The sequence below is a fragment of the Bos mutus genome, chromosome 2 (assembly GCF_027580195.1).
Source record: "Bos mutus isolate GX-2022 chromosome 2, NWIPB_WYAK_1.1, whole genome shotgun sequence".
NCBI classification, from domain to species: domain Eukaryota; kingdom Metazoa; phylum Chordata; class Mammalia; order Artiodactyla; family Bovidae; genus Bos; species Bos mutus.
In genome coordinates, this window is record NC_091618.1 from 112,518,791 (window position 1) to 112,546,725 (window position 27,935).

Below are 27,935 nucleotides of genomic sequence, written 5' to 3' on the forward strand. Positions count from 1 at the left end.
AACCATTATAGAAGACATGAAGTTAAGAGAGTATTACTAATTTTTAAATCTTACAGGTATGTCTGTATGCCATTGGACTTTCCATAAAACTCAATTAGTAGTCATTCAGAATGTCCTAGCAATATAACTCCATCTTTTCAAGTACATAAATGTGTTTTATTCTAAGTAGCAAAACAGCTATTCTTTATTAACATGGAAATCCTCAAAAACTTAATCCATTTTTCTTGACTACACTTTAGAAAAAGGTAATAAACTTGACTTAAAAAATAATTATTATATCTTATGTAGAAAATAGTGCAAAAAAGAAGAATATAATCTTTAATAAAAATGTCATGCCTAATTTAGTGATTGGGAATTATTTTCATTTTCAGTTTGAAACTTTTATTTTTCAATATTTAAGTTTTAAGTAGTCTTGCAAACCTGGTGTTAATATCTGGTTGTTTCAGGATGTTTTAACAAAATACCCACAGTTATGTAATCACACTTAAATATTTTAGATTCTCTTTTAAAGTACTTTTTAGTGCACCAAAATAATCCCTTACATAGTGTCTGAGTCTCGATCTAACTGATATTTGACCATGTCAGATAATTTTAAATAATTATGTCTCCTTTTGTAATGTCTCACATATGGCATCTAAAAAGTTTGTCAGTGTGAGAAGATCAACACCTATATTCAGCCAGTTCACATTTCAGTTCTTGGAAAATGTGCTGAAGTTACGTTGAAAATGTTACCTGTTAGGAAAACTTGTTTTTCATTACACATGATGTGTGTTCAGTCACATAATTGCAGTCACTGTCTGTTTATATTAGTTGCTACCCCAACGATCTTACCTTTTTTTTTTAGTAAACTCTTGATTTTCTTTACTTTCATGAAAAGGTTTCCAGTTCTCATTACAGTAAAATAATAGTGTCGTTTACAACATCTTACTCTAGTCTATGAAAGCACAAAACCAGAGGTTTAAAAATGCTTAGTGTAGTCTCTAACTTGCAGAGTTCCTTTTTTTTTTTTAGCTTTGCTTTAAAGTTTTATTTATTTTGGTTCTCTGATTTTAATTCCAGATTGTCTGTTTTCTTGGCAAGACAACTATTTTTCTAGTTTTATATGTAGCCTCCTCCAAATCTGATGAAATTGTTTTAAGTTTTTTATCTGCAAAACTTCTTGGCAAACATTGCAGAAAAAATCTTCCTACTACAGAGGTTCTCAGCTCTGTCACACCCGTGAGTGCATGCTCAGTCACTCAGTTGTGTTCAACTCGTTGTGAGCCCATGACTGTAGCCCACCAGGCTCCTTCATCCATGGGATTCTCCAAGCAAGAATACTAGAGTGAGTTGCCATTTCCTCCTCCAGGAGTTCTTCCCGACCCAGGGATCGAACCCCAGTCTCATGTCTCCTGCATTGGCAGGCAGATTCTTTACCACTGAGTGATCTGAGAAGTCCCCTTCATACTCAATACTCTGTTTATAACAATTATTTAATGCTCCCTCTTTATCCCTGAAAGGAAATTCAGTGGTAATACAGCCTACTAAACACATTGTATTTTAAGTCAACATAATACTCTAAATGTAATATAAGGAAGAAATACATATGTATTGCAGTGTATAAATGCTCAGGCATGATGACAGTGGAGGTGATAATGGAACACTTTTAGATGCCTGCACCTACAAATAAATAGAATTCAGCAGCTACAAATGCAGAATAAAGATGGGTTATTGTGAGTATTAATGATGCCAGTACCATGAGCAGCACTATATTGTAGGCAAGATTTTCCCAATATTATGCTAAGGTTATAAATAATGCAAAAATCAATCTACCCTTGATTTATTTCATTTAGTAGTTGCATTCAAAGAAAGTTCAGAGTATTTTTAAAATATTCAAAAAATACTCTACTTAGAAATCAAAGGTAGAGTCTAAGCTCAGAAAAGTATAAAGCTCATCGTTTTCTTGTCTTACATGAATGTACGTGGGGCATTTGAAGTTTGGTGGAATGCAGGAGAATTTTTAATCAGGCTTTATGATATATTGAAAGATGGTCAGCATTCTTGACCTGCTCTAGGTACAACCCTCCAGACTTTAAAACAAAAATGTCTCTGTAGATTTGTAAACTGCCTCTGGGAGAATTACATGTTCTATGAGAACCACTGCTCTAGAATGTTAGAAAAAGACTAGTCTTCACATTATATTCTTTGTTCTATCAAGTCCTTATATTTTATGAGTTTGGCCAAAACTAAGACATGATGAATCATCCATTCAGAGTGTCTCATTTGCCACTGAGAAAATACTTCTATAAAATTATCTCTGTGCTCACGTTTTCAGAAGTTGTACACCTATTGCCAAAGCTGAACTGGTTTCCTAGTTACCTGGCCTATTTGCAATTTTCATAGTCACCTATAAAAATACAGTGATAGGTTCATGGTTTAGGTTTATGTAAGTTAGCATATTGAAAAGCAGAGACATTACTTTGCCAACAAAGGTCCGTCTAGTCAAGGCTATGGTTTTTCTAGCAGTCATGTATGGACGCGAGAGTTGGACTGTGAAGAAGGCTGAGCGCCGAAGAATTGATGCTTTTGAACTGTGCTGTTGGAGAAGACTTGAGAATCCCTTGGACTGCAAGGAGATCCAACCAGTCCATTCTGAAGGAGATCAGCCCTGGGATTTCTTTGGAAGGAATGATGCTAAAGCTGAAACTCCAGTACTTTGGCCACCTCATGCGAAGAGTTGACTCATTGGAAAAGACTAATGCTGGGAGGGATTGAGGGCAGGAGGAAAAGGGGACGACAGAGGATGAGATGGCTGGATGGCATCACTGACTCGATGGACATGAGTCTGGGTGAACTCCAAGAGATGATGATGGACAGGGAGGCCTGGCGTGCTGCGATTCATGGAGTCACAAAGAGTCGGACACAACTGAGCGACTGAACTGAACTGAACTGAAGTTCCAACTTGCTCCTCTCTTACTGTAGTTTCTTTTGACCAGATTCTATATTTTGCTGCATTTGTTGTTCTGAGCCTGATTTCTTCATCCACTATGATTCCTCTTTGGAGGAAAAGGTAAAGTGTCATTAGAGATTAGATACTATGAATCTAAACATAAGTTCTCTCCAGTCACATATTAATCAACGGACGTTTTAAATTTCATGTCTTGTTTATGCTATTAAATTAATTCTTTCATATCTTCCAATTAGTATTTCCTTCCTTTAATGAGCAAATGCCTGTATTTTGTTTTGTTTTGGCTTATTTTTTCTTTCTCTCTTATAGAGATTAACCATTCCAAGCAGTTGCCCCAGGAGTTTTGCTGAACTGTTACATCAGTGTTGGGAAGCTGATGCCAAGGTATATATATATATATATTTGTTGTTATTGTTGTTCTGAAATCTCTCTTGTTTGTCTGGCTTTGAGCTTTTAAAACATGGGATAATCAAATTCATTACAGAGCAAAACAAGGTTGCTGCTCCTTTGAGCCCCAGATTGACTGTGAAGGCTTTCTGCTGACATTTGCTTGGCATGAAACCTAAAATCTCATTACTGGCTCTTTCTTACAGCACTCCAGCATTCTTGAGTCAGTAAAAAAGAATTTTGTTCCTTGTTTTTAATCTTCAGTAATAAGTCTTGCACCTTCACATCATATAAATACTAGCACACCATGCTTATTATAAGCCAGGCACTGTTCTGAACACTCTATCAACTGCTTTATTTCTCAGAATATCTCTGTGAACTGGGTATTGTTATTGTCCTCATTTTACACATGAAGAACCAAGGCACGGTTAAGAGGTGAGGTCAAGGCCACCCAGCCTGTAAGTGCTGGAGCTGGAGGCTGCGCCCAAGCTGACTGACGCGAGTCCCTGCACTTAACCCCCCCACCACATTGCCTCTACTAGAAGTCCAATGCACCATCCATTGCGCTGCAGAGCCTGACCACCACACTGCCTTTCTAACCAAAGACCAGGCAAAAGTAGCGCTTCTAGAGAAGCTCCATACACTCTCCCTGTGGAGTTTCAGTGATTTTTTTTAAGCTATCACAATAGAGTTAGAGAAATTCCAAAATTGAGGCTTTCATGTGGTTATCACATTCAAGCACAAATGGCCCATTTCCCTTCCCCGCAAAGACTGGTTTAAAAGACTGTCACATACATACGGAAGTGTTTATAGATAAAATGATAGGCGAGTCTTGGATTTGCTTCAAAATACAGGGAAGGGAAATGAATGATGGTATAGATTAAATCGGATGGGCCGTGATGGTTTTGGAGTGATAAGTATATGGAGGGTGTTCTTTCTACTTTGGTGTATGTTTGGAATTTGCTGTAATAAAAAATTCTAAAATAAAAAAAGATCCTCACAGATGAAATATCAGAATAAGAGAGAGAGACTCGAGAAAAGAACTACAATTTTAAAGTTCAAATTTCTGCAGTCCTTCATGGAAATAAGTGTATCACAAACTGACCTTTTAAAGATAGATCTAGAAAGGAAAAAAAAAAAAGACGAGAATGGAATTTCTTCCTTAATTTAAACCCAGTCCCTATATGACTTTCAAGAAGAATGAATAATGTACACAGCCATTCCCTTCATCTCCTCAGGGGAGGTTTCAGGACCCCCCTAGAATCCATGGATGCTCAAGTCCCTTATATATCAGGGGTGATTCAGTCGCGACCCTTCCCTTTACCCCAACTGTGGTTACACTTCCTCACATTCAACAACCAACTTGAACTCTGGCTGATTGAATCCATGGATACGGAAAGCTGTGGTTTGTCTAGGCAAAATAACTCAGAAACACTTGGTGAGTATGGGAATCGTGTTAGTATCACACAATTCAGGGTGAACCATAAGTAAAGCACACTGTTCCATTCCACAAGTGAGAACAACTGAACTCCGAGCACATCAGTGAGGCCAGTAGTGCAGCAACGGACACAGAACCAAGACACCCCTTCTGCCCAGCCTTGTGCATTTCACCTTTGCCCTGATAAACCAGCTCCTGTTCATCAAATGACCTTCACCCTTTTTAGAGTCCTGTATTTACTTAGTATTTTTTTTAAAAAAATTAAAAAAATTTTAAACTGTTTAGTACTTTTGTTTAGGATTACTATTGTTTTATGAATTTTTTTGACAAAGTTGATAGGTTTTGAATGGTCTGTCTTGCTCTCTGTGGGCCCTACTTTAGTGTATGATTTTGCAGAATGTGGGGCTTTTTAAGCATGAAGAGAAATGCCTGCACTTTGCAACTAATCTAGTGGAAATTATAATTGGCTATTTGCAAGATTTCTGTAGAATATTTATTTTATATGATTAAAATACAATCTTTTCATATGCTACCACTTACATATCCATTGTGGCATATTTAGTCATTTTGGTAGTATTTTTCTCTCTAATGCGAAAGTGGAAGTCGCTCAGTTGTACCTGACTCTTTGCAACCCCATGGACTATACTATACAGTCCATGGAATTCTCCAGGCCAGAATACTGGAGTGGGCAGCCTTTTCCTTCTCCAGGGGATCTTCCCAACCCAGGGATCAAACACAGGTCTCCCGCATCACAGGTGGATTCTTTACCAGCTGAGCCACCAGGAAAGCCCAAGAATACTGGAATAGGTAGCTTATCTCTTCTCCAGGGGATCTTCCTGACCCAGGAATCGATCTGGGGTCTCCTGCATTGCAGGTGGATTCTTTAGCAACTTAGCTATCAGGAAAGCCCTTTCTCTCTGATACTCAAATAGAAATTTCACTCGAAATTATTAGTGCTAAATTAGATGAATGCAACTAGATCACTGTAACTGTAATTATATTTCAGTATACAAAGCAGGTTTTTAATTTCTTAATCTGTGACTCTGTACTATATTAATTAAAATTCTAAGAATATACATTTATGGTATATTAATTAAATGATAGTGTAAACACCTACACAATAAGGACATTAGGTCCAGAGTTGATGCCATGAAGCTGGCATATCTTTTTTTTTTTTTTTTTTTTTTTTTTTTTTTGGCATATCTTTTTAACAGGTAGTAAGCTGACGCTTCAGAGAAGGCAATGGCACCCCACTGCAGTACTCTTGATTGGAAAATCCCATGGATGGAGGAGCCTGGTGGGCTGCCGTCCATGGGGTCGCTAAGAGTCGGACACGACTGAGCGACTTCACTTTCACTTTTCACTTTCATACATTGGAGAAGGAAATGGCAACCCACTCCAGTGTTCTTGCCTGGAGAATCCCAGGGATGGGGGAGCCTGGTGGGCTGCCATCTATGGGGTTGCACAGAGTCGGACACGACTGAAGCGACTTAGCAGCAGCAGCAGCAAGCTGACACTTCTTTAATATCAGAGGAGTCTTGTCTTCTAGCACTGTGAAGTATGAATAAAGTTTAGATCAGTTTTTTTTTGTTTCCTAAATTCATGGCATTTTATTCTAATACAACTAACATATATGCCCTCTATATTTGATTTGATTATGCCTCCAGCTCACATTTCTAAGTCATTGCTCTCTCCTCTAGACATACCTTACACACCTTCTTTATTCCTGAAACATGTTCTTTTCCTTCTTTTCTTTCCCCTCCTGATTACTTCATCATCAAGCCTTCCCCAGTTATTGTTTCCCCTGCCCATACTAAGTACTCCTTTTCCTGAACCACAGTCTGGGCTACTGCCTCATTTTGTGCTGTTGCATTTTAAAAAGCATCTTGTCTTCCTAAATGGATTGAAGGCTCCACGAGGAAATAGAGTTACTTTTTCTTTGTTTCCCTATAGCATATCCTGTAAATTTAGCAAGTAGATGTACAATTTGTTGTTGACTAAAACAGCCAGACCAAGGTTTATTTCCTGAGAGGCCATGTTTTAGTTTTCTGGCTAGAAGGAAGGAAGGATTAGTCGTTCAATCGTGTCTGACTCTTTGCGACCCCATGAACTGGGGCTTGCCAGGCTCTTCCGTCCATGAAATTCTCCAGGCAAGAATACTGGAGTGGGTTGCAATTTCCTTTTCCAGGAGATCTTCCCAACCCAGAGATTGAACTCAGGTCTCCTGCACTTCAGGCAGACTCTACCATCTGAGCCACCAGGGGAGCTCTTCTCTGGCTAGAAGTATATAGCAATTCAAACAGAAGTTGGTCCCAGTCCTATGCACATAGATACAGCAGTAGTTGGTAAAAATATATTTTAATTATTTTTATTTTCAGTCCTTAGATTCTAGAGTATTAAGACAGATTAAAATGTTCAGTTCACCTGTAGAAATATGTTCTTTTGCAACAAGGAGGTAGACGTGTACAAGAGAAAAAACTGCTCCTGTATTAGATAAATGTTGGGTCATTCCAATGGCTTTGATCAGATGCTCAAAAAAAACCTTTTTTTTTTTTTTTAAGAAAAGAAGGAAGTAAAGGTGGATATTAGTTCAAGTTCTAAAATGACATTTCTAAAAAAGGACAAAGCAATAGTTAAAGCTCCAAGTTTGATAGGAAGTAATATCTTACTCTCATGTGATAAAATATTTTGAAGGTTTTAAGAGAATAGACCCTGGTTCTGTAACTTGCTACCTGTGTGATACTGGGAAATTCATATTTTTCTGAGACTGATCTTCCTTATCTATAATATGAAGATAACAAATAATGTATACAGATGCTTAATAAATGGTTCTGGTTGTGCCTTTTTAAGTAGGCAGAGCCTACATAATACATAAAAGGAAGCTAAGCCCCTTTGGAGGAAGATCCTAGACCACATGTTGTATTCTGTGATCAAAATACTCATGAAATATTAACATATGATTCTACATTGCTGCTATGTTCTGAATGTTCACTTTGATAATTTCCATCTGGGAGCATATTCTAAATATGAAATAAAGATTTTTCCAGGGTTACTTGCCATCCAATTACAAAAAATGTTTTACCTTGTCTCAAGAATGATTAAGTGTAGGGAAAAATATTATTCTTTGAAAATTTGTCAGCTCCTCCTGCTTCTTTTCCATGAAAAATGAAAATCCTATATGTATTATATAATTAGCTCCTGTACAAACAAAACATTTTTCCTGTTGCTACCTGACACATGGATGGAGAAATTAAAATGGAAACACATTCAAAGAAGACAAATGTAATTTTTTCAAATTTCCAACTTAAGGCACTTTTTGCTTATTACAAGGCTTAATGTACCATCAGTGACATTAGGCTACCTACACCCTTTTTTTAAACACACACACACACACACACACCCCTTGAAAGAGGACAATAATGGCAGAACTCAGAATAAATATTCCAGTTTTATATTCCTAAGAAAAAATTACCTTGCTTAATGTAGGAAACACTCAAGTCCTAAGAGCAAGCCACCTCAACGTTCTTTCTTCTTGTTTTTGTGCTCCTAAATTAAAATGCATGTTTTAATTGCTGCAACTGTAATTTGTTCAGAAATGGTATAATTATGAGGCGTGATGAAGAGAGAATGTGCATCACCCTTTTATTATCTTTCCCCGCTTTTGCTTTAACCTTTTGTCTCCACCTTGGCTAGAGTCTAAAGAGATAGACTAGGGTAGTTTTTGCTAGCTAAAGAAATACACCTAACCACTGCTTTTTCAATTTCTGGTAAACAGTACCTGAGAGTTTCCCAGCACCAAAGCTAGTTATATTGTGGAATAACCATTGAGAACAGTGAAGTTATGATGGCTTTAAAATTGGGGAGTTTTTTCTCTGAGCAACTGGTTTAGGAAATTGTATAAGCCACTATGGAGAACAGTGTGGAGATTCCTTAAAAAACTGGAAATAGAACTGCCTTATGATCCAGCAATCCCACTGCTGGGCATACACACTGAGGAAACCAGAAGGGAAAGAGACACGTGTACCCCAATGTTCATCGCAGCACTGTTTATAATAGCCAGGTCATGGAAGCAACCTAGATGTCCATCAGCAGATGAATGGATAAGAAAGCTGTGGTACATATACACAATGGAGTATTACTCAGCCATTAAAAAGAATACATTTGAATCAGTTCTAATGAGGTGGATGAAACTGGAGCCTATTATACAGAGTGAAGTAAGCCAGAAGGAAAAACACCAATACAGTATACTAACGCATATATATGGAATTTAGAAAGATGGTAACGATAACCCTGTATACGAGACAGCAAAAGAGACACTGACGTATAAAACAGTCTTATGGACTTTGTGGGAGAGGGAGAGGGTGGGAAGAATTGGGAGAATGGCATTGAAACATGTAAAATATCATGTATGAAACGAGATGCCAGTCCAGGTTCAATGCGATACTGGATGCTTGGGGCTAGTGCACTGGGACGACCCAGAGGGATGGTATGGGGAGGGAGGGAGGGAGGAGGGTTCAGGATGGGGAACACATGTATACCTGTGGTGGATTCATTTTGATGTTTGGCAAAGCTAATACAATTATGTGGAGTTTGAAAATAAAATAAAATTAATTAAAATTAAAAAAAAAAAAAGAGAAAAAAGAGAAAAAAATATTCAAACAATATTAAAGAAAAAAAAAAAAAAGAAATTGTATAAGTTCTGCTAGATTGATAAGTAATTTTCCTCCAACAGTTTATTATAAAATTTTTCAAACATACGGAAAAGTTGAAAGAATTTTGCAGTGAGCACTGGTATACCCATCACCCTGTGTGCATGCGTGCATGCCAAGTCGTTTCATTCGTGTCCGACTCTGCGACAGTATGGACTGTAGCCCACCAGGCTCCTCTGTCCATGGGATTCTCCAGGCAAGAATACTGGAGTGTGGTCCCATGCCCTCCTCCAGGGGATCTTCCTGACCCAGGGATCAAACCCATGTTTCTATGTCTCCTGCATTGGCAGACACGTTCTTTACCACCAGCACCACCTAGGAAGACCCCTATCACCCAGACCCTACCATTAACTTTTACTATGCTTGCTTTATCACGTAGATGATTTTTTAAAAGACTTAACTGTTTCCTTTCAGGAGTCTTTAAACATACCCCAAAGAGAACTAATTCGTACTTTCCTTACCTGGAAAAATAATGTAATCATTCCAATCTTAGACAACACAATAGAAAAATGACATCTGAGCCTATTATGAATAATTGATTGAAAATAAGTATGGTTCCTATGCAGTCTGACAGTTGTGAAAGAACAAAATCAGGATATTACATCGTATCTTATTTTGTTATGGTGATTTGACCTTATTACTATGCTTGTGGATATTTCTCTTAAAGATCTACTTTCCTAAGTCCCAACAAGTGATTATTTTTTTCTTCTTCAGAAACGGCCTTCTTTCAAGCAAATCATTTCAATCCTGGAGTCCATGTCACTCGATTCGAAGCTTTCTGACCAGTGTAATTCATTCCTGCACAACAAAGCAGAATGGAGGTAGGTGCCTCCCACCCCAGTTTACATCATCTGGCTTCAAGGGATTGTGGGTGACTAGCTTCGGACACGAAGAGAACCTGGGAACTTGATGACAGTCCCAATCTCTTAGAAATTGGGGCTTTTTTGTGTGTTTTTTTCTGTTAAAAAATTTTGGAGATTGAATAAGCTCTCCCTCTCATATGTAAGCAGTGTTCCTCTAAGCATGTTGCTTTATCATATATCTAAGTATTTAGGAAGAATATTGAAGCAGTATCTTCTGAGACAAAAGGCAGTTAGCAGACATTCCTTCTGTATACACTCGCTGTTAGGAAACTGTGGCCTCTGTGCAGTGAGAAATAAAAATACTGTCTGCTTGGAAATAGGCAGAGTACTTTTTCTGTTGATGGGAGAGGTAGGGAGACTGTAAAAACACTTTTAAAATAAAACTTTCAATGTTATAAATCCTATTACATTTTGTCAAATGTAAACAAACTTAGTAATGGGAGAACTGTATTGTGTGAGGGGAAGAACTAAGCCAGAGATGAGACATTTGAGCCAGGTCACATGATGTACAAATATAAATAGCATGTTTGGGCTCTGACGTTATTTCTCCCTGACTCAGCAGAGATTTCAGTAACTCACCCCTGCTCTTGATAGCTATGGGTAGTAACATGACGCCTCACGCCACCTGCCGGTAGCAAATGAATACTACAGGCACTTTAAAATGACGGAGTTGTTTAGTCCTGTGATCGCACATTTCTTTGGGCTTTCTGTTTGGTGTTTTACAATAACCTTCTTTATTTTTTATTCTTGAAGAATCTCTAGGATCGGTGAGTTAAAATGAATTTTTACTTAGTAGTACAAAAGTAATACTGTTTGCTAGAGTCTAGGTATGACGGACTTTGTTCTGGGCTCAAAAAATTAACAAAACATGTTAGTAATATTTGTTTCCTACAGTAAGAGATCAGCACACATCTAATCAGATCACTTTCCTTAAATCAGTATAAGGAGCTCCTATAACTCTAGGACAAAGGCCAAAAAACAAGATTCACGACACCCTCTGTGCTCTTGCTTTATCTTGAGTATCATTCTATCCTTTAATTTTTGGCTTTGGTCCTTCAACACGTGTCTATTTCTCCCTCATACAGAATCCTTTCAAATGCCGTTTCTTCTGTATAAAATTTATCCCATTTCAGCAGCATACCAGCCCTGATGCCCAAACCCAACTTGGCTCTGATTCATATTGCTTCAGATAGTAGATGAAAACAGCTGTCCTTCAAGCAAGTGTGTCCTGACCCCAGACCCACTGAGGTTCCACTTTATGTGCCCTGAGAGTGTCTCCTTCATACCCTCTATTGAAATTAATAAGTAGTTCTGCAGTCTGTTGTTTAATAATGGCGTGTCTTGCTGGCTAACATGTAAGAGGGTCAGATCATCTCTTCTGTTCATCTCTGTAACTGCAGTATCTAGAACATGTCTTGAACACTGCGGTTGCTCAACAAATACTTGGAGAAGGAAATACCATAGTTCAGTTCAGTTCAGTCACTCAGTCGTGTCCGACTCTTTGCGACCCCATGAATCGCAGCACGCCAGGCCTCCCTGTCCATCACCAACTCCTGGAGTTCACTCAAACATTGTAGTAATAATATTAAAAGACATCGCCATATTACACAAGAGGATAGAAACATGTAAGTTGATTTGTTTGCTTTGATAGATGTGCTTCTTACATTCATTCATTCAGATACTCATTAAACCTTTGCTGGGAAATGATGTTCTTTAGGTAGGGGCTCTGGTGATGAGCAGAAGAGTAACAGTGCACTTGGAATTTAATATTAGATTACTAAATATGAATATACAAATAACTTTTTCATTACTATTTTGATAAATATTATGACAGGACAGTGCTGGATGTCTGAGACTATAAAACCGTGAAATCTAATCTGGTCTGAGGGTTTAATAAAGGTATTCCCTGAGGAACTGCTGTTTGATCTGTTAGCCAAAGGATTAGTAGGATTTTAATACTACTATTAATATCCATGAGCTAGGGAGCCTTTAAAGTATGTCAACACAACCAGAAAATAGGGGAGAAGTTGGTAAGTTTTCTGTATTAAAATGCAAAACCTCCATAAGACCAAAAGCAATACCCACCATCAATAAATTTCCTAGACAAATGCCATACTGTTACAGCTTTTTTTCCTAGTTGATATATCAGTTGTTCTAAAAGTTTCTAGTCTCAGGACTCCATTACACTCTGAAAAAATCATTGAGGACTCCAAAGGGCTTTTGTTTGAATGAGTTACATCTGTCAGTATTTACCACATTCAAAATCAAAACTGAGAAAAAAAGCAATAATTAATCCTGCTTCTGCATTCAGCTTCTGGTGCTGCCCCATGTCAGGAAGCATGTGGAAAAGTCAATACACTTGTAAGAATGAGAGTGGAAGGGTAGATCATGCCTTAATGTTATTCTGAAAATGAGTCTAACTTTTGAAAAGCTCTCATAAGTCCCCAGATTACACTTGGAAAACTACCACTTCTGTCTTTAAAATAACATTTTAATTAAAATATCACACTAAAGGACCTGAAATGGCATTTCGCAAAAAAAGAAGTAAAAGGGTCGATAAACATGTGAAAAGTATTCAACCTCATGTAGCAGCCAAATAAAAGGGAACACAATTTATTCATCAGATTGGCAAAAATTCATATCAAGGAAATACCTGGTGTTGTAAACTTCCTCACTCTTTGCTGGGGGAGAAATACCTTTCTGGAAGAGTTTGACTGCATAGATCAGACACCTCTCCTAAGAAAATAAGTGAGAATGTGTGGACATGGGTTTATCACAGCCTTTAGAACTGTAAAACTGGAAGTGAGCTTCGAGTGAAACAAAATTGATTTGGGTTTTTGTGTGTGTGGTTTTTATGACTTAAAAAATTATGATAGCTCCATACATAAAACAGTCTTGAGTTTTATATACAGGTCTGATAAATGATTTTTTTTTTTTTTGCTAGGGAAGTGATTTTTATTTTTATTATTTTTTTTAATTTTATTTTATTTTAAAACTTTACATAATTGTATTAGTTTTGCCAAATATCAAAATGAATCGGCCACAGGTATACATGTGTTCCCCATCCTGAACCCTCCTCCCTCCTGCCTCCCCCCACCATCCCTCTGGGTCGTCCCAGTGCACTAGCCCCAAGCATCCAGTATCGTGCATCGAACCTGGACTGGCAACTCGTTTCTTACATGATATTTTACATGTTTCAATGTCATTCTCCCAAATCTTCCCACCCTCTCCCTCTCCCACAGAGTCCATAAGACTGTTCTGATAAATGATTTTAAAATCAATGCTATAGTCCAGTATGTTCAGAATGATTTCATTTATTCTAAAATAAAAAACATATTTACATGTACATATATGTGCACATGGAAAAAAGTAGAAAAAGTTCAATATTATCTTTTTTTCTACAATTACCCTAGATTAGTTGAATAAGAAATATTTTTTAATGCTTCAAGCTAAAAAGATGAGAGAAATAAAATTGGTAATATATTAATGTATTTTAATAAAAGGCAAACAGTTGCCCAGAGGGCTTCCTCATTGACTCTCTTTCAGGAGCTCGTTAATCCTGAGCTGGAGAAGGGATATATATCTTTACCAGAAACACAAAACTACACTTTAAGAGGCAGAAGAGCTATTTTCATTGAATTTGGCAATTGATTAAAACCGTGGGGAATAATAATACTAATGAGTAACAATAATGAACACGGCTATTGTTATTACATTCTTAACCCGATGCTTGTACTTCATTTGGATTATCTTTTTAAATCCACACAGCAACCCTAACTTACATCACAGGTGCAAGAACCAAGACATGGACAGGTGGGGCAACCCGCCTGAGGTCACGCATGTGAGACAGGACCAGTGCTGGAAACCAGGGGGCCGGGCCCCAGGGGCCTGCATGGTCACACTGTGTGGTGCCGGGGGGCCGGGCCCCAGGGGCCTTCATGGTCACACTGTGTGGTGCCGGGGGGCCGGGCCCCAGGGGCCTCCATGGTCACACTGTGTGGTGCTGTCCCCGCCCTTGTGGCCATTGTCAGGCCACCAGCTCGTTAGCGTGCAGCGTCCACTTGACTGATTCCCGTTTAACGACGAGAAGCGTCACAGGGCATGATGGGCTTAGGTGATGACTAAGGGGAAACAACGACCCCACTCAGTGTGCCAAGGGTTGAAAAGAAGAAAATGTTTCTTCAGGTCACCTGGACATTTCAACGGACTGCTCCTCTCCTTCCTCTGACTTCTATTTGGTGCCTGAAACCGTGCGTCTAGGGTCCAAAGTATGTGTAGGAAGTTACGAGTCTCAGTGAAGTTGGACTCCTGTCCTGCTCTGGTGTTTCTGGCAAATTCTTGTTTGCTAATGGAGCTTCCTCTACGCCTAAACCAGTTGAAACATTGAGTCTTAGAAAATTAAATGATTATTCTGAAAATTCTTTTTAAGACTAGGTTATTAAAAACCACATCAACTATGCCCTTTCCTTTAACCTAATACATGATAGGAAAGAAATCTAGTGTCTAGTGAGCCTTTCCTGTTCATCACATGTTCCTCTTGTTTCTCCTCCTATGATTAGCAACAGTGGCCACCAACATAAGGACAGAAAGCGTGGTCCTCTTGGTCACGTTTTCAGTTCTCATTGCCCCGTGTGATTGTCTGCACGCCTGCGGTCACCTGCACTGAATGAGCTCCGTGGTGCTTGGTAGACAGTTCAGGTCCCTGTCTCTTAGCAAAACACTCTGGTGCCTGCACTCTTCCTCAGTGATCAAAATACTCACTCTAGCACACCTTCATGAAAACAAAATGCAGGGATTTCCTTGATGGTCCAATTGCTAAGACTCCGAGCTCCCAATGCAGGGGGCCTGGGTTCCATCCCTGGTGAGGGAACTAGATCCCACATGCCCCAACTAAGATCTGGCACAGCCAAATATTTTCTTAAAAAACACAAAGATTTTAATCATTTAATATATAACACTAAACGTAATTCAGTTCAGTTCAGTCGCTCAGTCATGTCCGACTCTTTGCGACCCCATGAATCGCAGCACGTATCTATTTATCTTGTAATGTATATAATATAGCTGCTTTTATGAATTGATCTTTTATTTCAAAGTAAGTTTCTATTAAAAGAAGATAATTATAGTTCATTGCCTGTTTCTGACAGAGGGAAAACTGATACTGGTTGAAGTCAACCTTAGTTGGATTCGGTTTAAGAGAAAAACCATAATTTCCATCAACTTGAAACATACAAACTTTATTTTCAGAACAGAGAGATTATATAAGTGCATCAACCAAAGCATTTGATGCAAAACAATACATCAAGAAAAACAGAGGGGACAGCCAGAGGAGCAGCTGTTTTGTGTTGCCCTCCGGATTAGGGTTACATCTCTTATGGCATAAGATCGTTGCTGTCAGGATCCTGGGGTTTCTGGGAAAGCCGTGTATGGGAGCTGACCCTGAAGACACAGACTGAGGAGGCCTACTTATTCAGTGTTTTTCTGCAGCAGCTCTCAGCTTACGTAGCTTACTTAACTGTTGATCTGTTTTCCAGAAGGGCTCAAAATCAGAGTGGGCTCCCAGAACTGTAACTTGAGATGAATCCTAGGCTTAACTTACAAGTGAAATCAAATGTGCTGGCCATTTTACCCTCTTTAGAAAGGACATCAGTGAGCTCAGCCCTCCTGGCAGCAGCCAGGCCCCTGCCATCTCCCAGAGCCCTGTGTGCCCAGCTCTGCGCCGCCTTTCTCATCCTCTCATTTACTGAAGATGGCTCATTCTTTCTTTCCTTTTTGTTGCTTAAGTTTAACCTAAGATCTTCTACACTGAGTTTTTTTTTTTTTTTTTTTTCTCAGTCCTCCATTTGAAAAATAAAAACATTTATGAATGGGCATAATATTATGTCTGAAATACAAAATAAAATTTGGATTTTATGATACAGTCATAATTCTGAAAGATTGTCGATTTGCTGCCTTTCTTTAGGGACTCTAATGTGACTTACATGGTTTTATAACTTTCAGATGGCACCACTAAAAGGGACAGAGGGTTGACAACAGATGCTTTTACACTTACTTTCCCGGTGTCCCGTGCTCTGCAGACAGCCTGGAAAGTAAAATGTGTGACCCAAGTCCAGATCCACTTCAGCAGCTGTTCCCTGAGTTGGATTTGGTCAATTGATAGCCACACCTTTTTGTTTTCATGTATTTACTTCTCATCTATTCTGATTCTCCCTGGACATAAAAAGGCAGACTTGGGCTGCATACATCTTATTAACTTTGATCTGGGAGCTTCAGACTTCTGTAGTCAAGACCTCAATTGTCAGACCAAATCCCACAGTCTGACATAAAGGTGTGTCTCAGGGCACCTAGAAGCAGCTTTTGGCCCAGCAGCTCCCTCTTCCCAGTCCCTTCCTCATTCTGCGTCCCCCTCTCCCCTTTCCTCCCTCTCCCTGTCCCTCCTTGCTCTCAGTCTCTCATTACTGCTGCTTTTCTCACAAGGTCTGCAGAAACTCACGGGGAAGACCTTCCATAAGTTTAGACCTAAGCACAACAGTAGCCCTGAAGGAGAAAAAACTTACACTGAGCCATCTTACCAGCTTTAACTTGTGTCAAGGACAGGTTTCTATAACTGGACATATTGTTCCAGGTGGTGAGGTGGGTCAGCCCATAGAGTCTGGGAGGGAACTAACTTGCTTTTAAAATTATTAGAGTTAAAATGAACCTTAGAGTCATCTGATCCAGGATTTCTCACACTTGCCTGATTGTAAAAACACACTCATATCAAATAATGGCAATTCCTAGGCCCTACCCAGCCCTACTCAGTCATGAGCTCTGAGGAAGGGTCTTAGGAATCTATGTTATGTGGTATGTTTTGCTCAGACAATTATTAGGATCAGGCAGGTTGGGGAGTCCTGATAAAAGGTAACCACCACCCCATACAGCTGACGAAACTGAGTCAGGTTAATCTGTAGATTGCTGGCATTACTCAGCCAGTGAATAGGCTAAGGTGAATTTACTAGTGAGGTGACAGTGATCATCTAACCAGAGTGTCATTTTCCCATCTCTCTCTATGCAAAATTAATACCTGTTCCTTGGGGCTGTAATGAATATAAGATGAGCTGATATACAGTAGAGCCAGAGGACCATGAGCATTTATTAAATGGCCAAACCAGGACACCAGTTCCATGGCTCAGGCCCCAGACAGTGGTTCTTCACTGCTTTGAGAAAATATTCCAAACTTATGTTTCCCAGCTAGTTTATATGTTGATTTTGAAGGATATGAAAGATGTCCTATTCTTTGCTAGTGTGTTGTTGTTTAGTCACTAAGTCGTGTTCAACTCTTTGTGACCCCGTGAACTTCAGCGCTCTAGGCTTCCTTGTCCTTCACTGTTTCCCAGAGTTTGCTCAAACTCATGTCCATTGAGTCAGTGATGCCATCCAACCATCTCCTCCTCTGCCACCCCCTTCTCCTCTTGCCCTCAGTCTTTCCCAGCATCAGGGTCTTTTCCAATGAGTTGGCTTTTTGCATCAGCCGGCCCAAGTATTGGAACTCAGCTTCAGCATCAGTCCTTCCCATGAACATTCAGGGTTGATTTCCTTTAGGATGCACTGGGTGGATCTCCTCGCTGTTTACTGTTTGGTTTCACAGCACAGGTTTTAGCCTTTTCCTTTGATTAAGCATTGTGGTGGACCCCTCAGCACATAACACCTCTTGAGCAAAGTTGAGATTTAAACCAGTCATGTCCTCCTGCAGGTGTGAAATTGAAGCAACTCTTGAGAGACTGAAGAAACTAGAACGTGACCTCAGCTTTAAAGAGCAGGAGCTCAAAGAACGAGAAAGACGGCTAAAGATGTGGGAGCAAAAGCTGACAGAGCAGTCCAACACCCCGGTGAGTGCTCCCCGCAGGGCTCGCTGACACCTCGCCCCTCCCCCGCTCAGGAGATGGCTGAGCATGGCAGCATGGCGCCACCTCCCCTGCCGCCGCCTCACTTGCTGCCTCATGCCTGTAATGGAAGGACCTGCATTTATACTTGAGCGGTGCTTCTTGTCTCTTTTCCATTAACAAAATTCCAGACATTTAGAAGAAAAGCTTATCCTGTTTCTGGCTCTTTCCCTGAGAACTGTTACTCTGTCAGTGTATGTTAGAATTACAAAAATAAAATTCAGTGTATTTTTGCACCATCTGCAGTGTATTTTGCACCATCAGGTCCCCAGAGCCTGGGCCTCGAGGCATTAACTCTTTAGAGTGAGTCTATCAGTAATTCATAAACACTACACCAAGGCAGTTAGCTGTCCGAGAAAGTCATTGATATGTCAGAACTTAACCAGTTTTCCTTCTAAAAGCTAACTTAATGATCTATAAATGACGAGTATTACTATTCCTTACTCAATGTAGGGTCATGATCATGGGCAGCAAAAAAGTGGGAAAATAGTTCTCTCAGGACAAGCTTCAAGTATTTACTCTGCCAAGAAATATCTTGGTTTTTTCCAAATCTTGTATTTGGATTAAGATAAAAATTCTTAAGAACTTCATTGTTTATACACTTAACTTGAGCTTATTTGTTGACATGATAAAGTCTAGTCAAATTTCACCATTCTTTCCTGTTTTATTTTTTCATTACTAAAAAATAAAAATTCTGTATTGCAAAAATATGACATTCAAATAAAAACAAACTACAAATTCATAAAATTAAACATTTAAGACAGAAATATAGAGAGCTCACAGAAATAACTTAAAAAAAAAAACCTAGGAGACCAACAGAAGCATGGGGAAAGACTGTAGGTACATAATTCACAAAAGAAGAGGTACATCTAGCTAATAAACATAAGAAAAGTCACTCTAGAAAACAAGGAGAACATGCATCCCTATTTTAAATAATTTATTATTTAAAGAATTAAGTATAAATTTATCATTGGCTTTTCCAAGGTTTTAAATGGGCGATATATGTCCACCTTAAGATCACAAGAAATAATGATTAAAAGTACACTTGTTATATATTTTAAATTCATGTTTGATAGTTACTTTGGCAATTATACCCCCCAAATACTTAAATGTCCTTCGATTTGTGATCTTCAAAAAACTTTCCTATTTTTAAAAGTCTTAATCTCCATTAAGCAGCCAGTGCCCAACTGCAAAGTATTTAACAGTGTCTAAAGAATAAAATAGTTTGCCTCTTTTTCCGATTTATGTGGAGAAAGAACCTGATATCCAAAAAAGGAAACTACAGTGAAATTAAATGTTTATTATCAGATTTAGCTTTTTAAAAAATGACTTTGGTTATCCAGGGAATCCCAAAGTAAGGAACTGTGTAACAAGTAAACTTACTTGTCATGCATAACTGTCTTGTGGTATTAAAACAGTACCACATTTTGTAAATTCAGTGAATTTTATCTTGGCTTTCAAGAAAGAAATTAAGGAAAGCTTCCTGTTAGGGTTGAACTGGCAGACTCAGAAAGCATTGTGCTAAGGATCTGCAAGGGAACATTACTTCTCCCAGAACTGATGAGAAGCAAAAATTATGGCCACCTTCTGAAGAGAGTTGTGGGGGCTTTTAAGTACATTGAAATCTTAAGCTATAAAGCGCTGCATGGCTTGACTCTTTCTAAATGTAGCATTGTAAGAAAAAAAAAAACTTTAAAGGACCGCTTAAAGTATGCGTTAGAATCTCTCTTTGGTTTACGGGCATTAGTTTTGCTAAGAAATTATGGGCTGCCTTGCACACATTATTGCTATTAGTAATGCCGCTGTGTAATAAATCACGAAGCACTGAGTGCACAGTAGGCTGCATGCTTGTGTTTTACCTGCAGACAACTTTCCGTGAAGGAGCAGCTCTGAGGGCTGCCGTCTAACAATGGGCAGCGTGCAGCACAATCTCAATGAGAGTTCCTCCCTTTTTTTTTTTTTAACCTATGAGGCTAAGTTTTCTTTCTGTACAACACTTGCTTTTAATGTCTCTTTTGCTTGGAGCTGGTATTTCTGAAGGAAAGAAGGTTTGTGCTCACGTATTTTATAAGTAGGTTTTTTCTTTCATCCTCACATCAGTTTCTAGTTGACTTTAAATGAGGTTTCTGAGAGATGGATAAAATAAACCTTTTTAAAAGGAAGTGGCTGGAGACTCAGTAGCTAAGACTGTGTAGCCTCATTTTATAACTTGATATTTAAGTAACATCATAAAAAATGTATTATTATATTTATTTCAAGGAAGAACAGTCTTCTCTTTCCTGAAATTAAAACATTAGTTAAAGATATTTGGGAAGATGGATTCTCCATACACAGATATAAACAATGTTTATTTTTAACAATTCTTGTAGCTTGGTATAGAAATTGTACTTCTTTTAAAAATAAAACTTATTTGAGAGGCATTTTTTGAGATCTTAACATAATGTGAGGAAGGACCTATGAAATAATAAAGTAGATAAGCAACAAAGAGATCCTGAGAGCGTGTAACAATTGAAAAAAATTTGAGAGGCTGGGAAATTTGACTGCAAGGAAAGGAATAGCCTGTTTCTGGTCTTAAAGGATTTAAAACAATTTATTCTATGTAGCTGCTGATTTTTAGCTGAATTATGTGACGTTCTTATTGAACTAATAACTATTGAGGTCTTTTCCTAATGATGTTAAGATAATTTTTTAATAGAATTCAATTCCAACTTTAATTTAAAAATTAGGAAATTGGCCCTAAAAAGTACCTTTACTTACAGCATGTTAAGATCATCCCAGAGTTAGATTATTTGTACTTTATCGTAAATTTACCCTTATTTACACAGCATCAAAAATATGTCTTAATTTGCTTCTTTCTCAAAAGAAGAGGCAGTCACTCTTTCTGAGCCTAACAGTTCTACCCCTGGAATGTGTATGAATGACATTTATGGAAGTATGTTGGCTGTTTAAAATAATTATGTACGATTGAAAATGTCTGTGTCCATTATGAGAAGAATTCCTAGAAAAAAATTCTGCTAAAAGAAGGAAACTTGTAGAGACAGAGACCAAGGTGACAATCTCAATTAATACTAGTTTCCTGTCCTCCCAATTTTCAGATATTTACACACTTGTTTATACTTAGATGTCATAGATTATCTAAAATTTGTTTATAAGTGAATTATTTCATAAATTGGATAACTAGTATTATATATCTGCCTGTATTAAATAATAGAGAAAAGAGAATTCTAGACTGCTTTCTAGTACATAGACACTTAATCAAGCTAAAAAGATAGCTAATGACCCAAATCCCCCTAGAACTGTATTGACTACTGAACTGTTTTTATGCTTCCTCTAAGCTTTTCTTCTTTGGTACAGAGTTTCTTGTTTGTTTTGTTTTTTATTACTCAAGATTAATCTCTACTTAATTTCTTCATTAATATAATAGTTAACTTTTTCCATATGAATTTGGGAAAAATTAAGAGAAATTCTAAAAACTACTTCGTTTTTGCAAAATGAGGGTTTAAAACTTACACGTTCCTCCCTATTTGAAAATTTGGCTTGCTGTAGTGCTTTGCAAACTTTGATGTGATCTACTCTGTCATTTATAAATCATGATAAACACGCCGCAGCCAAACCTGCCATTAATAAATCCTCAAATAATCCCCTACATTCATTTCACTAATCATTTACTTTCTGTGCAGCACCCATTAATTTTGTGGTATCTGTTCCCTTGATATAAATTGGTCCTAATTTCTCTTTTTACTTCTGTCCTTTCTTCCCTCGTGATAGCTTCTCTTGCCTCTTGCTGCAAGAATGTCTGAGGAGTCTTACTTTGAATCTAAGACAGAGGAGTCAAACAGTGCAGAGATGTCATGTCAGATCACAGCAGCAAGTAACGGGGAGGGCCATGGCATGAACCAAAGTCTGCAGGCCATGATGCTGATGGGCTTTGGGGATATCTTCTCAATGAACAAAGCAGGAGCTGTGCTGCATTCTGGGATGCAGATAAACATGCAAGCCAAGCAGAATTCTTCCAAAACCACATCTAAGAGAAGGGGGAAGAAGGTCAACATGGCCCTGGGGTTCAGTGATTTTGACTTGTCAGAAGGTGACGATGATGATGATGATGACGGTGATGAGGAGGATAATGACATGGATAATAATAGTGAATGAAAGCAGAAAGCAAAGTAATGAAACGGAAAATGTCGGGAAAACAAAAGAAACGTGTTATCTCAGTCTGTACAAAACCCAGTAAGGAGGTAGAAAACCAAACACTGCGTTTTTAGGCATATCACATTTAGGTAACTGTCATTTCTTTACAATTTTACTTTTGACTTGTCTTTGCTTACAGGAAAAGGGGGTGGGGAATTAAGCCAAAAAGGTCTGTTCAATGAATCAGCATATGCGGTGCCTGATTATAGAAACTTGTGATTTTATATGCAATATAGCATTTTTTTAACTAATGACATTCTGGCTTTTTTTTTAATGAATACTTTATAATTTCATTTGATTTATTCAATTGCTTCAAAAAACTTACATTTTGGACAATCACTCTTAACTCCTAATCCTCCTCTGACACTTGATTTTCTTGTGGCATACTACATTTTTTTCCCTTATGGAAATACACAGTACTGTCAGAAATAATTGATAGTGACTGCAAAATCCAACAGTAAAAAAATTGAGATGAAAGGAAGTTGTAACAAGTACTTCTACAGAAATACCTAAGTGCTAAGAATACTGAGAGTGAAACCCAAGAGATGTTCTCAATAGTATGTTTGCAGAAGTACTCTAATTTGAAACCAACATCAGATGTGGTACTTTCATACCGGTACTTGCCCTAGAAGCTTCTTAACAACACACTGTCATCTAAGGCTTAGCTTACACTTTATACAAAGAGAAAGAGAGGATAAGGGATACTTCCAGACAGTGTGAGTGTTACTATGGTGCCATAGGGGGTGTATACATGTGTCTGTTTTCCAGAGGGGTATAAGAATCCTGGATTCTAAATGCATGTAGAGATATTTTAAAGAGGGAACTAAATATTATAAAAAGCTCTCCTTACTTAGTCAAAAGTGCAGAATGAAGGATCCTTTTATAGCAGATATAACCTTCCGGATCTGTCTTTAAAAAAAAAACAAAAAAACAAAACCCTGACTCAGCTATGCTGGTTTTAAAGAGAAGTAAATGTTGATGCTCCTCTGAAAACCTAGCTAGCCAGAGAGATATTTTCAAAATGTTATCACAGATTTGTCAAAGCTTGTTTAAACTATGAAACACTTAAAAAAAAAAAAAACTAAAAAAAATTTGTAGTTATATATATATATATATATATATATATATATACACACACACACACACACACACATATACAGAAAGGCAAAAGAACAAAGACTTTTCTTCAGTCTAAATTTGAAAGTAGTGCCATTCATTTGACTACCAAACCAAGGAACTTTGCATCGTTCTTTTTATAGGAGATTTAAGAAAGGATATTATCATAGATATTATCTAACACTATTTCTAAGTATATTTGATCATAAAAAGCCTCCTGGAATTTGAAGCATGACATGTTTCTAATCCCCATTAAGGGTAGGAAAATGTCATAAAATGATCAATATGCTAGGCTTGCTTTATTTGGAGAAGAATTACTAATACACTGTTCTGGGTATGAAATGTGGACCACTCAGTACAGAATAGTGATAAAGAGAAGGATCTAGAATCAGCTTGTGATTCAAAAATTACAGTGCAATCTTGGGCAAATTATTTAACTTGTGTGTCCGTTTGCCCATCTTTAACATGAGAATGATAATAACACCTACTTCAAAGGATTGTTGTGAGGGTTAAATGAAATGGTAGACATAAAGCACTTACCAAGCCCGTGGTAAGTGGTCGGCTAATGTTAGCTACTGTTAGCTGTGTCAGTGAAGAGACACTGGAAAATAAGTGGTCTCTGTAACCTGGAAAATGAAACTATCAGTTTCAAGTAATGTTTGTTAAGTAGGATAAGATGAAAGTTAAAGTGAACAACTTTCAGGAAAGATAAAGCAAACATCTTTAGAATGTAAGCTATGTGAGCGATCCACTCCGACGCCCTTTGAAGACCATGCACGTGGCAAGGTTTCCCTAGTCTGAGGTGTTTTTAGGCCCTGCTACCACCCATAGACCAGGCAAACACAGAAAGAAGCCATAAATGTTTTTCCTAGAAGATGGGGTCCCACACAGCCAATCTGATACACTTCCTGTGTCTATGCAAACTTAGACCCATATACCCACACAGCACAATATAGTGCTGGTGACGAACAGGTGCAAACATAAATAGACGTCCTGTCTGCACTCAGACATAGAGGAGTCCTCCCGGATTCAAGCCAAGCCACTCAAGCAGAAGATCCTGGAGTGGAGCAGAGGGGATGGTTTTCAGCTCTTGCCTTCCCAGCATGCCCTGGGGCTCTGTGACCATGTAATCTGAAGGACAGCCAGAGACCAGGTAGTTCAAAGCCTCTTGTTGCACATCTTCCAGGCCAAGGTAAAGTCATCCATCCCACCAATAGTCTTGAGCCCCTCCTCTGTGCCCCGTGCCATTCTAGGGAACGGCTTGATGAAAATCTTTGCCCTCATACAGCTTACATGCTGGTGAGTGCAGACTGACAACAAACAGAACAAATGCATCGTATAGTAAACATTTAAGTGGACACGGACATGCAGCAGACGAGGAGGAGCCGACTCATAAGGGAGTTTTCCGGACTTGCAAGTGGGTCAGGAAGGGCCTCACTGATTATGGAATCTCTGTGGGTGGATTTGGGGATCTCTGTACCTCTGTAGGAATGTAGACCTTGCCTCTCATTTGAGACTAACCAGCAACAAATGTAGAATGTATGAAATGAATGGGATGGACTTTTTAAATTTACACCTTTAAAAGGTATAGCAATTAGATCTATTGTGATTATACATAAGATTTTCTTGCATTAATAAAAGCAGCCAAATAGGGCCAAAAGAGAAGGATAATAACTCAGCCATAGGTTTACCATCAATCAGGAAATACTTCTCTAATCTCTCAACTGTGCCATTTCCCTCATCAATATTCCAGAGATGGTCATAGCTCAATAATCTACCATCAAGAAACTACAAAGATTCCAGATATAGAAGAATTGATACCCTCAGGGATAAGCTTGAAATCTTCTAACCTAACACTGAACTATAGATAATTACTGTATAGCACTGGCTACTTTACTTTTTGTTCCAAATCAGTGTCCTTTCTAGGGTTTTGAACATTCCTTCAATCTGTATCATATAAACAGAATCTTAAAGTGACCTCATTCAATCTATGAAGATGATTTAGAAGACTTTAAACTCTATTATTGGCCCTATTAATTTTAAAAAGAAATGTTTATTAGTCATTAGTCATCTTCATTTCGAATGAAGATGTTAATTATACAGCTTTTAATTTACCTTTCAGATCAGTTTTTTAAATGGTAAATTATTGGTGTTAGAATTATTTCCAAATACTTGACTTACAAAAATGTACATTTATAAAGAGAATCTGAGTTAAAGAAACAGAATATAAAATAGGTAACTAATAAAAACCTACTGTATAGCACTGGGAACTCTGCTCAACAGTCTATAATGACCTATATAGAAGGAAAGACTCTAGAAAAAGAATGGATACATGTATAACTGATTCACTTTACTGTACAGCAGAAACTAACACAGCATTATAAATCAACTATACTCCAATAGAAATCAACTGGAAAAAAAAAAAGAGAGAGAAATATGAAGATTCACAATTAGAGTTGAAACTCCAAATTGTGATAGTAATTATCAGAGCCATACCACTGAAAAATGTAACTACTCTTTTATCTTTTGTTCTTTACTCATAAAGCTAATCATGTAGGATTTGATGACACCATCTCAGTGGTTCTCAACCACGACAGCACTGTCAGCAAATGGTGTTTGGTGATGCTGGGGTATATTTTTGGTTGTCTGGGAGTATATTTAGTGCCCAATGCCCCAATCCTATGTGCCAGGCCCACCCAATAAAACAATTAAATACAAAAAGCCCATGGCATTGTCCCTTCCTTCACCAAGAAACTTAGCTAAACCTGGCAGTTGTAGAGTTCCACATCTCATTTTTTTCCCATAAACATAATTACCCAAGTCAAAAGATGCATTTTCAGAATTACAACTACTTATGCAATCTGAATTTTGTCAATTCATGTCATTTATCTTAAATCCTTTCTTGTGGAAATTGTTTCTTTCCCCTGAAGAATGCTGGTAGAAAGTTTTTATGAAACAGCTAAATTTACTGAGAGAGAGGGGCAAGGTGTTAGTCTCCTGTTACACTGATTTCACAATAAATAAAAAAGAAAAATATCACAGTTCTGCGAAGTAGCCAGGTTAACTTAAAAGGACATGTTTCTTTAACGTTTTTTTTTTTTTTTAAAGAAAAATCACATTTTAATATTTTACATAAATACCCAATGGGAAGAGGTTGAAGACACACTTGTTTCTGATGCTCTGGAAATGTTGAGGGCCATTTTATAGCCAGTGATTTTTAATATGCAGTAGATTTGTTAGACTTAAACACCAGCTGGGGAAAATCAAGGAATTGGGGGTGGGGGGAAGGTTTGGGAGAGATCTAAAATGATTTCTCATGGCACTATGATGTACATGATGTTGTTTTTCAGAGGTTCCACTGGAGTGGGAAGAATTCCATGAAAGATCATTTTAAAACTTATTTTGAGTTAAACCTTGATCCTTTTTTTTTTTTCCAATATACTAGACTTTGACACACTGCCTCTTGAGACTAGCAGAATCTACTATTCCATATACATAATAGAGCATACTTTTTCTATAATCAGGTACCTTTTGCTGCTTTGGGATAAGACTGTTTTCCTGTTTAGATTTTAAGCATTGCCAGAGAGAAGAAGCTGTTCTGTTCTTTTGATTGTGGCACAGCCTGATAGCTCTAGCTGCAGCCCCTCTGATGAGGAATGAGTGCCTACCAGGACATCTGGGCAACTAGCTATGTTTCCTCGGACTCCAGCTTAGTTGGCACTCCATTGCCTGTGAGGAGCTTTCTGGCATGTGATTATTTACTTCAGAATTAGAGTTTCAGGCACCTACATTGACTGTTTTATATCGTGTGCAGAATAATAGATCTTTTAATGTCAGATACAATACACTGCACATATTGCTTTTGCACTGTTTTAAAATTTTTGTACTAAATGATAGAAAATATTTATATTCTTTGAGTGTGAGCTTTGAATAGATGGTATTATCACTTTATTGTTTTTTTTTTTTAACAAAACGTTTTTCTCAAATATTCTATCGCAATGTTATTCTGAGCAAGTCGTATGCCAAAATCTTGTATCATGTTTGTATGGAAGATTAAATTTTACTCTTGTGTGGTAAGACTACTCAGTTATTGAGTTCATTGTTGGAATTTGATATTCCAACACAAAGCCCACTATGTATTCAGAAATCCAAGTTGGTGTCATACATTTCATTTTGATGTGAACTTTTCTTTGCTTTCCTTTGTTTCAAGACTCCATTTTGCAATAAACGTTTTGACAGTAAATCCCTTTGTTATGTGTGGCTGTGTATATCAGAGATTTGTTAGACTGGATTCCCAACATCCTTTGAACGAATCATTGTCACACACATGCCCATGAGTGTGAGCTCTTATCTCCTGAAATCAAT

General features: G+C 38.0%; 1 protein-coding gene across 3 annotated transcripts in view; it reads left to right on the forward strand.

Annotated features, from left to right (window-relative positions):
• Positions 1–27,935, forward strand: part of MAP3K20 (mitogen-activated protein kinase kinase kinase 20) — a 171,424-nt gene that overhangs the window by 104,472 nt on the left and 39,017 nt on the right. For 2 of the 3 annotated variants that reach the window (XM_070358513.1, XM_005887560.2), the window contains exons 9-11: positions 3,257–3,331; positions 10,196–10,302; positions 18,074–18,209. In XM_070358513.1, coding sequence (XP_070214614.1) covers positions 3,257–3,331; positions 10,196–10,302; positions 18,074–18,209 — 318 coding nt within the window. Of the gene's footprint in view, positions 1–3,256; positions 3,332–10,195; positions 10,303–18,073; positions 18,210–22,031; positions 26,673–27,935 lie in introns of those variants that run through there. The other variant, XM_070358521.1, reaches the window with a different exon arrangement.